At 30.3% G+C, this 13,118-nt stretch overlaps 1 protein-coding gene across 9 annotated transcripts in view; it reads left to right on the forward strand.

The window, feature by feature from the left end:
• LOC124951476 (protein O-mannosyl-transferase TMTC1-like) overlaps positions 1–13,118 on the forward strand; it is a 153,643-nt gene that overhangs the window by 90,253 nt on the left and 50,272 nt on the right. For all 9 annotated transcript variants that reach the window (XR_007101617.1, XM_047499922.1, XM_047499921.1 and 6 more), the window contains one exon: positions 3,271–3,374. Coding sequence is in view for 8 of the 9 variants with exons in the window: in XM_047499922.1 (XP_047355878.1) it covers positions 3,271–3,374 (104 nt within the window). In the remaining variant the exon portion in view is untranslated. The remainder of the gene's footprint in view (positions 1–3,270; positions 3,375–13,118) is intronic.

Below are 13,118 nucleotides of genomic sequence, written 5' to 3' on the forward strand. Positions count from 1 at the left end.
AAAGGATGTCAAAAAGAAGGAAAAATGAACAAAGTTCACAATTTCATTTTAGAAAAATAAAATTTGAACACCATGAATATAATACTTTGATGTAACCTAATCCATCAATAATAATCGATCTCTTGACACAATTCGAACGTGAAATTACTAGACAATCCTCGAATCTTCAAAATTTGTTGTGAAAAAGACGTAAAGTCGTTTAGTGTGGCACCGAACATTCGTAGAAATTGAATTTATATTCGATTCGATGCATTTTGCAGGGTCAGTCGATGTCTTGCGGCAAAGTAATATGATATTCTATAGGAGTCAGTCGATAGATCAAGAAGACAACTATATTATAGAAAGTGTTCCACATTTTTTCGCGTAAATGGGATTATGTATTCTGTAAATATAAATGTTTAAATACGATTTTAAAACAACGTTATTAAAAGGATAATAAAATTCATATAAATGACAAAACGATTTTTCCTATGATATCTGTTTTATCTCTTTACTTTACTAATTATTTACGAGTTATTATTATGTTTATTTGTTCAATAATTGTCAGTTTTTTCGAAATAATTTGAATACTTTATACATGTATACTCATACGTCTACATATGTAAATAGAATGGAAAGTACATGAAAAATTCATACACATCCCTTAGAAACAAATGGTTAGCAATGTCGGATAACTAAAAAGAACAAGATGTTTCACGATATCAATATCGGTATATATCGAATACGATATAAATATGACTCAAGAAAATGACATTTTTCCACTTCTATGTTAGTTTTTCTTTTTTTATCATTTCACTCTTTCTTGTCTTTTATTAGAATTCTCTCAAGTAATATATTTTCTTGTTATATAATTTCTTTTTTTTTCCAACTTTATCTCTTTATACTTCTTTGAGATCTTTTCTTTCTTTTTATTTTTCTCTTCTCTTTTTTCATGTTATTTTCCTCTTAGATTCTTTTCCTTCTTTCTTTCCTTTATTTTCTTTCTTTGTCCTTTACCAGTGTGTTTTCGACAGTACGTGAAAAGAGAGAGAAAGAAAGAAAGAAAGAGAAGAAGAGAAAGAGAGAAAGAGAGAGAGAGAGAGAGAGAGAGAGAGAGAGAGATAGTGGACAGAAAGCGAAGAAGACGAAAGAGCTGCTAACATTCGTTCCGAATTCTCAGAGTTGAGAACGGAGAGTGGTTTGCTCGAGGACGAGTCAGCCGGCTATTGGGTTAGCGAGCTACCGTGGAACGTGACGGAAATGTGACGACGAATTCTGCTGTGCCTTTGCGAGAACGTGACGACGTTTCAACGTTAGCAACGAGTCCTACGGACGAAAAAGCTTACTAGTGTTCTTTGACGTTCTCATGAAGAAATTCAGTGCGGACCTTTTCTTAAAAAATATTTCGACTGGTACTTAAGTATTGATATATCGATAAAGTTTAAGAAATGGAATGATACTATCACTTGGTTTTCTTTCTTAAATACGTGAAATTTTTCAATTGAAAGGATTTCGATATAAATATTAGAATTCGTTTTATAGAATATGAAAATAAAGTAAAACAAAAGAAATCGTGGTTTGATTATTTACAATTAAGTATCCAATTATTTTTCTATTTAGGATATCATTGTTTCCTATTTTTATTTCAAAACAAATAGAAATCATTCTGAAAGATATCTTGTCACTGATATTCGATATACGAGTCAAACTATGTACTTTTGCAATTCGATCATTCGTTGAGGGATTTACAGGAAAAAGAATACCGCTATTGTGAAATACGACACTCGATTTAGATTCGTTCGATATCGCATGAATATATGTTTAGAGAGATATTATTTTTTTCCCAATTTATTGATTCATACATTTTAAATATTTTATATATACACTAATAGTTCTTTAATTGATGTATTTCCATATGATTTTCTTTTACGATGTTGAAAATTGCAAAAATGTAGTCAGCCTATATAAAAATAATCGATAAAAATCCGTGTATGTTATAAAAATATTTATTATATGCATTTTTTACAAAAAGAATAAAAATAAAAGTAGAGAAATAACAATTTAAATATCCGTTGTCATTGCTAGTGTGTAATGTTTCTTTTGCTTTTTCCTATTTGATTTCGATTTTCTTTTGTTTTTGATATTTTTATTGTCATAATTACAGTTTTGATTTCTAGCATCTTTACCTTTATTAATTTATTGTTAGTAAAGCTAAAAATAAAGATAAAAAGAAATTTCAAACAAAGACCATATCAAAGAGCAAATTTTTCTCTTTATTTTCGCTTGTAATTTCCATTTTATAATTATATCAAAAAAATACATGAAAGCACGTAAAACGTTTATAAAAGTGATTCGTATTAATATACAATAATCTTTATTATTATTTTTGCTATCAAAAAAAACTGAAGACATATAATGTGTGATATAGTTAAAGGATCATTTCAAAGGTATACGATCCGAAAAAATATTAATTCATGACCATGTTTTATTAAGCTCTTTATTTTTTCTTCATCCTTATAACATTATACTGTTACATTATTCATGGAATAGATATTTTTGTTCGACTGTAACGATCGAAATTCTCTTGTATTAATTACCAGAAGGCAACGAGTGAGCTTGTTCACAAGCGGGACACACATTACGTTAAACGAATTTAAGTCACGCGAAAAGAGTTACGTGAATTGCCGTTATTTGTGAAAATATTTAGGGGTAGCCGTTAAATTGCAACGCATAAATATTACCGTTATACTGTAGTAACGTTTCACATTCGCAATTCGCATTTAACGTTAAACGAGGTAGTCTCGTTTCGAGTAGTTGTTTACGATTGGCCAGGCATATACAACGACGATACAAAAAGATAGAAAATATGCATAGTCACGTGAAAACTCTGTAGTCCGAGTAGAGAAAAAATATAATAATTTCAAACATTTTTATACCCAACATCTGCAATGACGATATCTAAATATGATATTTTTTGACTAGTTTAATTGAATTCGAAAACTTTCAAATATTTTACAGACAAATTCAACATTTACTATAATAGCCTGAATAAGATTAGTTGAACTAAAATGTAATTATATTATTATTAATATTTATATAATATTTGTTCAATATATTTAGTTATCGAATTTTTACTTATACAAATTATATCAAAATTTTAAAATAATATTATTTACTTTGATTATCAAATCTGATTATATCTTTGACTGAAAAGCAGCAAAGTTATTTTTTTATGATAGTATGAATAAAGGAACGAAATTGAAACTGATTAACTTTTCTCTTTCTTCACAGCTCGGGATACTTTTGGTAGTAAGGCTCGCCCTTCTTCACGGTGCTTTGCCGAAATTTTCGCCACAGGATAATCCTGCAGCTTTTCATCCCTGTTTCCACGTTAGGTGAGTTATATAACGATATATTTATATGATAATCATCACAGATCAAAAGTTTAACGGTGGTTTTCTTCAATCTTCTCAAGCATCAAAAAGTAAAACGAAAATAAAATTTTTATTTTGGGATAACAACTATTTTAAGAAAATAAAGAATATTTAGAAAATAATTTTATCCCACAGTATCATCAAATTGATAAAAATCTACGTTTAGATTGTGCATGAATTTAAATATTCGTTGCTCGTTAAAAAGCATGAACTGAAACGAAAGATATCTGAAAGTTTTATCTGATTCTTTTTTTTTTCTTCGATTGCTCGTTCAAAAAGCCCTTTCGGATCAGTACTACTTCGTGAGGTTTAAACCGAAAAAGCGTTCTTTACCAACTTCTCCACTTCTGATGCCCGTTTCTGACCGACTTAGAAGAGGAAGAATCAAACTCTTTTCCACTCGAGGCGTCGCCTTCACTTCTCAAAGAGAGCCTAGAATTTCTTCTACAACTTTTACGAAAATATCTTAGTAAACCACTCGAAACCCAAGTGGCCAGGAGTATACGGTATTCGTACAATTTTACGAACTTCGATTCGTTTTCCCTGATTTCGAACAAAACTTTTACGTTCCTTTCGCTTTGAAGATGCTCCAAGAAAAGAAGTGACGTTTGCATGATGTCTAGGATATCCATTAAACTATAGATAATAAAAAATTAAGGTAATATCAATTAGTCTTGGAAAAATTTCAATCAAATATTTTGTTAGTTATGAAAAAGTATAATTTTTATTTGAGCAACGGATAGAAAGTCGTATTTCAAACTTTCTTGATTTTTCCTACAATCTTTTATCACGATCATCCTTTCCGTCGTCAGTCCTTTTTTCTTGATTTTACAACTCGACCGGTCAGGTAGAAAATAAATTCCATTCGTCTTCCGATCGATCTAATGGCGAAGCGAGAGTACGATTCTCGCCCTCTACCGGGAATAGCATCTCTTTTCGACTTATTCTGTATATTATAGCTTCAACTTTTCGACTCACACGAACGAGCATAGGAAAAGATTCAAAAATACGATTAGATTTTACGCATCGACGAATGTGTCCGAGGAATCCGATTTCGATTTATTCCAGTCGTCCAACTATACCCATCCTCTTATTTCCCGTATATATTGCCTCCTATTCTGGGAATCTTGAAAGAATGCTGTTCGTGAGTTATTACAATTCGTTGATCGGATTAGTTTTTGTATTACGTTTTATACTGAGATTCATTATTCAGTCTGATAATATTTCAATGAGATGATCGAATTCCTCATAGCGAATTATTTTTGATAGCAAAATAAATAAATCTTCCAAGCGGATAATAATAACAAAAACAATATCACAATCTAAAAAATATAGCTATTAAACGATAGACGTTTTTTAATTATAGATAATACCTGATGAAAAGTGTATTTGACTTTGTATTGATGATTTCAGTTGCACGATAAAATGAAAGATCGAATCGTTCGTTTGCAAAGCAATACGCAACCCTGTATCGTTTTCCGATCGCCTACGATCAGTTCATAGCGATCTGCGAAAACATGTGGCTACTTTGTCCGAAAGATAAATTGCAGTTACGTGAGGAGAAATTTTCTCGTCGACCGCTTTGAGGAATCTGCAATATTCGGAAATCGAAGCTCGACAAAATATCGGGGCCTTTAGTAATGTATAACGGAAGGGTCGAGAATTTCTTTTTTTTTATTTCTTCGGCAGTAGAATTATTTTATTAAATCCCATCGAGATAAATGCGAATTGTACGCAATCTTATTGTCAAACATAAAATTGTAATTAATCATTCAATGTCTCGCAATAAACAATCAGATTTTCTAATATATTCAATTTATTTTTATAATTTATTCAAAGTGTTCAATACAAAGATCAATGCTCCCTGGGACAAAAGGATCAATCAGAAAAAATAAAACGAGAGTTTCAAATTTCAAGATTACAGTTAACGAGTAGAGGGGTGAATTCGTTCGATAATTTTAGCATATTGAAATATTATTTCATTTCTCCCTAACCGTTTCGTCGTATCAGCATCGTATCGATACTTCTTCCAGCGTATTGTTCGTTCTTATTATTCTTCTTTCCACCCTCGAATCGATTCTCTTTACCAAATCTCGTCGAAACCCTCCACCTTCCAACTCCTCTCTTCTTTCTTTTCGTCAGATACACTAGAATATTATACGAAATACTTTTCCTTTACTTTCCAGAAACTGGTTCGGAATACTTTATGAGATGTATAATTCGGTCGCATGTAGCAACCTTCTTACAGAATTTATGATTGCTCTAGTCTACGACATGTTGCTTTCAAGGTGTTAGATATTTGACCTTGCAAAAGGATCACAAATGTTACATGTCTTCTTAGGATATCCTAGCAAGTCGCTACATTCTCAGTCATGTTTTTTTATTTCTTCTATATATGTATATATGTACATCTGGTCTTCTGTTTCATTAAAAGAATAATATGATGTCTATGTGAACACTTTACTTTTCTTAGAAAATAGATATTTATAGATTATTATTTCACAATCAGTAGATAGCTTAAAATTATATTAAATCTTCTGTTTTCACGTTTAAACATCATTTTGTGTGCAATTGAATTATAACCAGTATATTTTCCTAAACTGTGGCCGTTTTGATGGATATAAAGTAAACTTGTAGTATCGTGAATAAAATCGAATAAGAATAATACATAAGGCTTGTACTATTCATAAGAGTAAATAAAGACATGAATAAGATATAGAAATATTAAAATGTTGTAAAGAACTTTAATTCGTTTTAATTTCGAAAATTTAAACAAATAGTTCAGCCTATTAAGTTAACAAAAATAAATGATCTAGTTAAAGTTTAGAAAGTTTTCAATATAAGATATCAAAAATTTTTATATTATTCCGTTTCGAATTTATATTTCTTCTCACGATCTTTTTTTGAATCTTCGTAAATTTTGTTGAAAATAAACTCTAATAGATCCTAATATATCTCTATTTTCGTTGAAAATGATTGACGTCATGACTGGCAATTTATAAGAATTGCTATTGGTCGAAATAAAAATCAAGCGTCGTATTTTAAAACAATAAAATTATCACTTATTGATATTTATTTGTACTAATGTAAAAAATAACGCCTACGATTTTTCCGAGTGTATATACCATTTTTAGATATATGTGTATATATATATATATATCACGTATAATCTTGAACGACATTTGTATAACATTTACATTATATTTACTTTTCTTTGACAACATAACAGATATCCGATCATTGAATAGATTTTTACATATATGTAGATATCATAAATAGTATCGATAGATAAAGTGAATTTTGGATGTTCGTATACAAGGAACATTCCCTTGAGAGGATCGTTATTAGAATAAAGTATTACATCGTTGTGATACCCGAACGAATATCCCCGACTTACCATGAATACTAACCAACGAGGACTTGAAGCGTTCTCGCTTTAGAGGTTACATGGAGAGAAATGAAGGGAGGGAAAGTAGTGGATACACGAAGTATTATATATGGTGTATGAGGTTGATCCCTTGAGCTCATTAAAGGGTTACATTAAAGGATGATTTTACACATTAACACAATTTTTTCATAATGATGAATTTTAGAACATTTATTCAATTTTTTTTTGTTTCCCCCTATTCTTCTTTCTCATATTTTGTTCTTTGTCGTTTTCATAGCCGTATATAATGATATCACTAATACCCCTTGCATTACGGATCGTTTTTACGTATTCCGTAGTAGCTTTGCGTAAAATATTAATGATGATAAGCGTATCGTCTACTAGGAAATATGCTCGACGCGTTACATTTCTCTCCCTTTCTCTCTTTCTCTTTCATCTCTTGCTGTTTCGAATTTGCTATTTCGCCTATCAGATCAACTTTATGGAGGTACATTTCCTATTAGATATATCCAAATTCTACGATTCTCCATCTTTAGTTAACTTCATTGCAGTATACGATGTATTATACATGGAAGTATAAATGATTAGATGCCAATGGTATAACTAAGTCAAAGCGCTTTGAGAGTCATTACATACGTCGTTGAGATCGATTGATAATTAAACGATGGCTTTTCATTAATCGTTTCGATAATATTTAAGTTATAAAATGAGAATTCCAATGTTACATTTAAAAAAGCTTTAAATAAAGAGCTTTAAATAAAAATGTGACTTTAACAAAGTTTTATTTAAAAAGCTTTAAATAAAAATATGACTTTGTTTTTCAAGAACAGGAAGTTATAGTATAGTAACAATTTAAACCCTTCCATATAAACCAAAACTCATTACATTGGCCAAAACTTATTTCCCCTTTTAAACTCGATGAGTCTCACAGGAAGTAACTATAAGAAGTTAATTTCCTCAAATAAAAAATCGAGTTTTACATCTGACTTTGTAACTGCGAGAAACTTAAAATTACACAATCACGCTAAGTCATTATAATCAGCTATTCATACAGATTCACTTTGAAAATTCAACAATTGTTATGAATAGCGATTCAAATGAAACTTAAACAAAAAACAAACGCTTAAAGCACTATTTATTTCTTTTGCAGTATTATCGTATAAGGTTAATAGTAACATTAAATATTAAGTAAATCCCTTTATATGTCGCAAGACGTATAAAGTTTACTTTTTTCTTTAACTGACCGAGAACGTTCATTGGAATTTATATCGCATTGTAACTCGAAAATTCCTCTCTACGTTTGCTCGTCCGAAGATTTATAACTTTGGGAAGGTTTAGCTCGGAGACACTGTAAAATATATTGCAGAGCGGAAGAAGTAATGCGATAAACGATTTACATAACTTTTCTCGTAAAAAGTTGCTGAACTTTCTACTCAGATTGCGTATTTAATATCTGGTTTTTTAAAGACATATGCGGCAAACGAAAGTCTCTGCCTGGCGTATTGCTGTTACTATGAATAAATTCGCTCCAATGGTAAATTTATATATATATATATATATATATATATATATATATATATATATATATATATATATAAATCAATTGATTTGTAATGCAGCATAAGCTACCGCATTTTATTCAGATAAATAATCTTAATGATTTAACCATAGGTACGCATTGTTATTTAAATGATTGAAAAAAATTATTTTTGAATAATTAAATTTCAAACAAGAAGTCCATCAACTGCGATTTTATTTTAAACAATATTCCTCTTGATTTTGCAATATATTGTAATTTTACCAATCAAGTTGAATATATTGCATTCGACGTGTGATTTTCAATGATACAGAGTATTTCGTCGATAAAGAGCATTTCAGATTTCGAGAGATAAATTAATTTTTCTGACAGTATTGACAAAGTACTCCTTGTAACCTGGATTGAAACACTAGCAATTTTGTCGACACTTTATCTTACTATTAACGGTTCTAACAAATGATATCAAATAATTAAACAATTATTTTATATCGTATAAATTTATTTTTCAAATAACACGTTCACCTGCGATTGAGTATATAATTATATTTATTTATTATATTATATATTATTTATCTCAATGAAATATGATTTTAGATCTGTCACGAATTTAATAAGATATCAACACCGATTGAATAAAGCTTTTACGAATTTCTGTACTTTCACATCGTATTTGTAGCTAGAAAGCAATTAGGAAGAAATAATTGCTTTCCGCGATGTTAATCGTTTCTACACATATAAACAATAAAAGGATTTTGATTTAAAAAATAATTTACCGCGATTTTCTTAATGATTCTAACTAGCTAGAAGAATATTTTGATTATAGCAAATAGCGAGACAGAAATGCTTTGTTAAGCCTTCTAAGAGTTAGAGTCAGTTTGGATACTCATCTTTCGTATGTATAAATGTTGGATCGTGATGTCGTTGGATAGACATGACACAGGCATTTTGGTTCTTATCTCAAACCAGGTTCCATTAGAAAGACAGAGCGTCAATAGGTGAAGAGAAAAGGGGATTTACTTTGAGGACAGACCGAAGTTTTCTCGTAAATTACGTGCCATCGGGAGCAGAACTTCGAGCTTCGGATTCCAATCGTCAACGTGATCCTGTCGGAAGAAGAATAAGAAGGAATAGGAGAAAAGAAAAAGAAGAAAGGAACCCCGCGTCGTACTAGTGTTGTCTCCGCTGATCGATCGGTTGATACCACAACAGCTGCCTTTTTTCGATCATCGAAGTTAACTCTTGAAGACGTTCAAACCACGGATCCATTTTCGTTGGCTCGCCTCATCGTCGAGCGATTAATTCTCGTTACCCTTCGAAAGTTTCACGATAAAACGAACGGCCCACGATCTTCTCGAATCGCAAGCTCGAAATCGAAGAAAGTTCCTACTCAAACCATTTATCAGTTTAAGGTGTCTTGTAAGTGTATCGTGTTAACCCGACTCTGCTTATCCCACTATCCACAAAGAACAGAGTGAAAGAAGAGAAGGAAAGCTTTCGAAACCATTACTGAATCGATCTCAGTAAACTCGTTCTTAGTAACATCGTAAAAAAAAAAGTTATCTCGTAAGATCGTAGTATATCTGTAATTTTAAAAGGAACTCGTTAAACCGATACCAGACAGATGGATCTTCTGATAGATCTTTTTTCTTATAGATTTACAGAAAACATTATTACTTTCAGGATTGTCAATAGAGTGAATAAAGCTCTTTTGTTATTTTTCCTCGTCTCATCTTATCGGTTTAAAGTTATTTAACTTGAAAACGTATTTAAAAATAATATTAATAAAAATTCTTTTTTTATTTTACTCTTAAATGATTAATATCAAAGCGATATCTATAAGTAAGTACTTCTTGCACTCGGATGTATGTGTATGCATTTTTTTCTTTCTTTTTTTTTTTGAGCATCAAAAGCATAAAAGCATTGGATGCTTCAGAGTTTCGTTTTAGTATCTCTTTTCTCAACTAGTGGAAGCGTTTCCTTGTTATTTCAAAAATGTACGTAAAATGCTAAACGAATGGTAAATAAAAGGAAGAAAAAAGGATCAAAGATAAACAAGAAAAAAAAAGAAATGGAAAAAAAGTCAAGTACGTAAAAAAGTAGAAGGGACATTAAAATCGTAAGAGACTGTAAAACGTCTTTTACGTTAACTCAAGAACCCGACGGATTTACGATTTCAACTATATTTTTACGCCTATACAACTACCAAAACCAACACTGTCACGCTCAGTTAATACCACTAGTCAACTACGGATATACTGAGCTTCTTTTTTGCTATAAGCACGTCCAACCCTCCTTCCTTACGGATGAACTTTGTGTACTTCCCCATTCGCAATTTATGCTTCATTCAAGCACCTGCTTACAGAACTGGTAGGAATGCCAAGCGTCGGGAAACTTCGTCTAGGAGTTTATCGTAAAGATTCATGGATAATATACACCTAGATGCCTATAATTAGCATTGTTCACGGAATGTCCAGACAAGTTTTAGTTGAAAGATAATTTTATCTAAATTCACGAATTAATTAGATAAAATATAGATTTATTCAGGATCATTTTTAATAAACTATCGGGTTAATCTCAAATTTTATTGAAGTAGAATTATAAATTAATTTATGAAAAAATAACTTTGCGCGTTGATGATATTGTAAAATCATACGTCAGGGAATACATAATTGACCTAAGAATTATACGTTGTTCTTGAAAACTCGATCATCAAACCCTCGAATGGAAATTAATTTAAACGAGATCTAGTTTTTGTATATTACTGAAATAGGATTGCGAAGTATAATAATATAACAATATATTCTTATAATTATTATGATACACAGAGTTTACTAATGAGTCGCGCTATGCGATATATTAGAGTTCTAAGTTTTGCTTTGATAGTTCTAACTTGCGCTTTAGCATGTTACATTGTGACTTTCGATTTTGTGTCGTAACTTGAAAAAACTAACTGTCGGGCAAAACGGTTAAAATAATTTGGAAAAAAGGGAAAGGGAAAGGGAAAGGGAAAGGGAAAGGGAAATTGCGTAGAAGGAGTTTAGAAGTAAACAAATGTACAAAAAGGGAAGTATTGATCTCTGATTCGTCATAAGCGCGTCCGGATAGTTCATTTAAAATGTTTAAACAATCCCGTGCGATTTTTTGTTTGAATTAACAGCATCAGTAAATATAAATTAGTTTATCTTTGGTTGAAAAACAGTATTATCTTTAATATTCTATTTTAAAAGTGAATATGTATGTAATAATCACTTACAATGAATCTTAACAAATAGATTAGAGATTAATAGATTAGAATAAGCAGAAAGGTTCTTTGAGTAAAATGTAGTAAGCTAAAGCTGTGTGCTCACTTAATTAACTAAGTGAAGAACTTTTTGCTGGTTTTTGTTGCTAAATGTTTCAAAACATTAACAAGAAATATCAACTTATAGAAACATTTTGTTTAAACTGAAGAAATATAATGTGAGAAATATTTGTATTTCGTTTCGATTTTAAGACTACATTTGCACACACACAAGAAGTATTTGTTTCTGTTGTTACGTATTTCCTGTTTTTCTTTGATCTTTACCGCTCCGAATGGATACAGGAAACAAGCGGCGACATTTGTTGCTGACAACAAAAACACGAAAGAAACCTGGAAAAACATTCGACAACAAGCGGTGATTTTTCAAGATACATGAAACATCAAGAAAAAGTATCTCTTTGTCGTTTCAGAAAGCATACCGCTTAACGATACGTCTTTCTTGACGCTGGGTTTAGGTTCAGGATTTACTTATCAATAAAATGTGCGTTATCTAGTAAAATTTTTAATAAAACTAAAAATCTTAAATCAACGATGAAAGATATTATTAAAAAAAGTTTATTTCGTTTTTTTTATTTAGATGCTTGACTTTGAACATTTTTTATTACTTGTTTTTTGTCTATTCCTATCGAAGATAATTATCTTTCGTTCGCTATATAACACGATATAAAGGGTGAGGCAATAATATTAATCGCCTTGAATGTTCCGGTTCATTGTAGAGAATCATCAGGAAATTTTGTTTACAAAAGTCATACGATGCGAAAGTGGCCATAATATGACAGTAATAATTTTTTCGTAGGTGGAAACGTAAAGGACATATGAAGATCAACTATGTTCTTCTAAATAGAATTATATGTTTTTAATAAAATTGGTTGATACAGCTCAACAATTTCTATAAAAAAATATTAATCCATGTATGTCGAAAAAGTTTTATTTTAGGAAATATTTTAATTTGAATATTGGTTCATTCAAGAAATCATGTAGAGGGATGACTATTAGTTTATTTAAAATTTACTATTAGTTTATTGTAAATAATAGTAGTATAAAATAAGAGCAAATAGTAATAGTTAGTGATAGTTTCTTTAATTACCATGCATTTATTTTGCATATTTGTTTCAAGTTTCTTCGATGTTTAATTTCGAGGCATATTCTCATTAAATGAAAGATGTGGCTATTAATAATGCTGTAAAAATTGTTTCTTTGTTAAACAAATCATTTATTTATCAATTATTTATTAATTTATGTAATTTTATAAATCAGTTATTATCTCATGTGATTCTTTTTTGGATAGAATAAGATAAATTTAGTTCGTAAGAATTTGTTTATAAAAATAGTTTATAAAAAATTGTTAATTAATTATTAATAATATGCAAAAAATAAAGAAAATTCTGCCCTTTAAAATGATAGTTGATTCAGGACGTTTAGTTCTGGAGATATTTTCATTAAATCAAATACATTCACTTTGACCTAGTAACCGACATA

This window comes from Vespa velutina, chromosome 9 (genome assembly GCF_912470025.1).
Source record: "Vespa velutina chromosome 9, iVesVel2.1, whole genome shotgun sequence".
Lineage (NCBI taxonomy): Eukaryota > Metazoa > Arthropoda > Insecta > Hymenoptera > Vespidae > Vespa > Vespa velutina.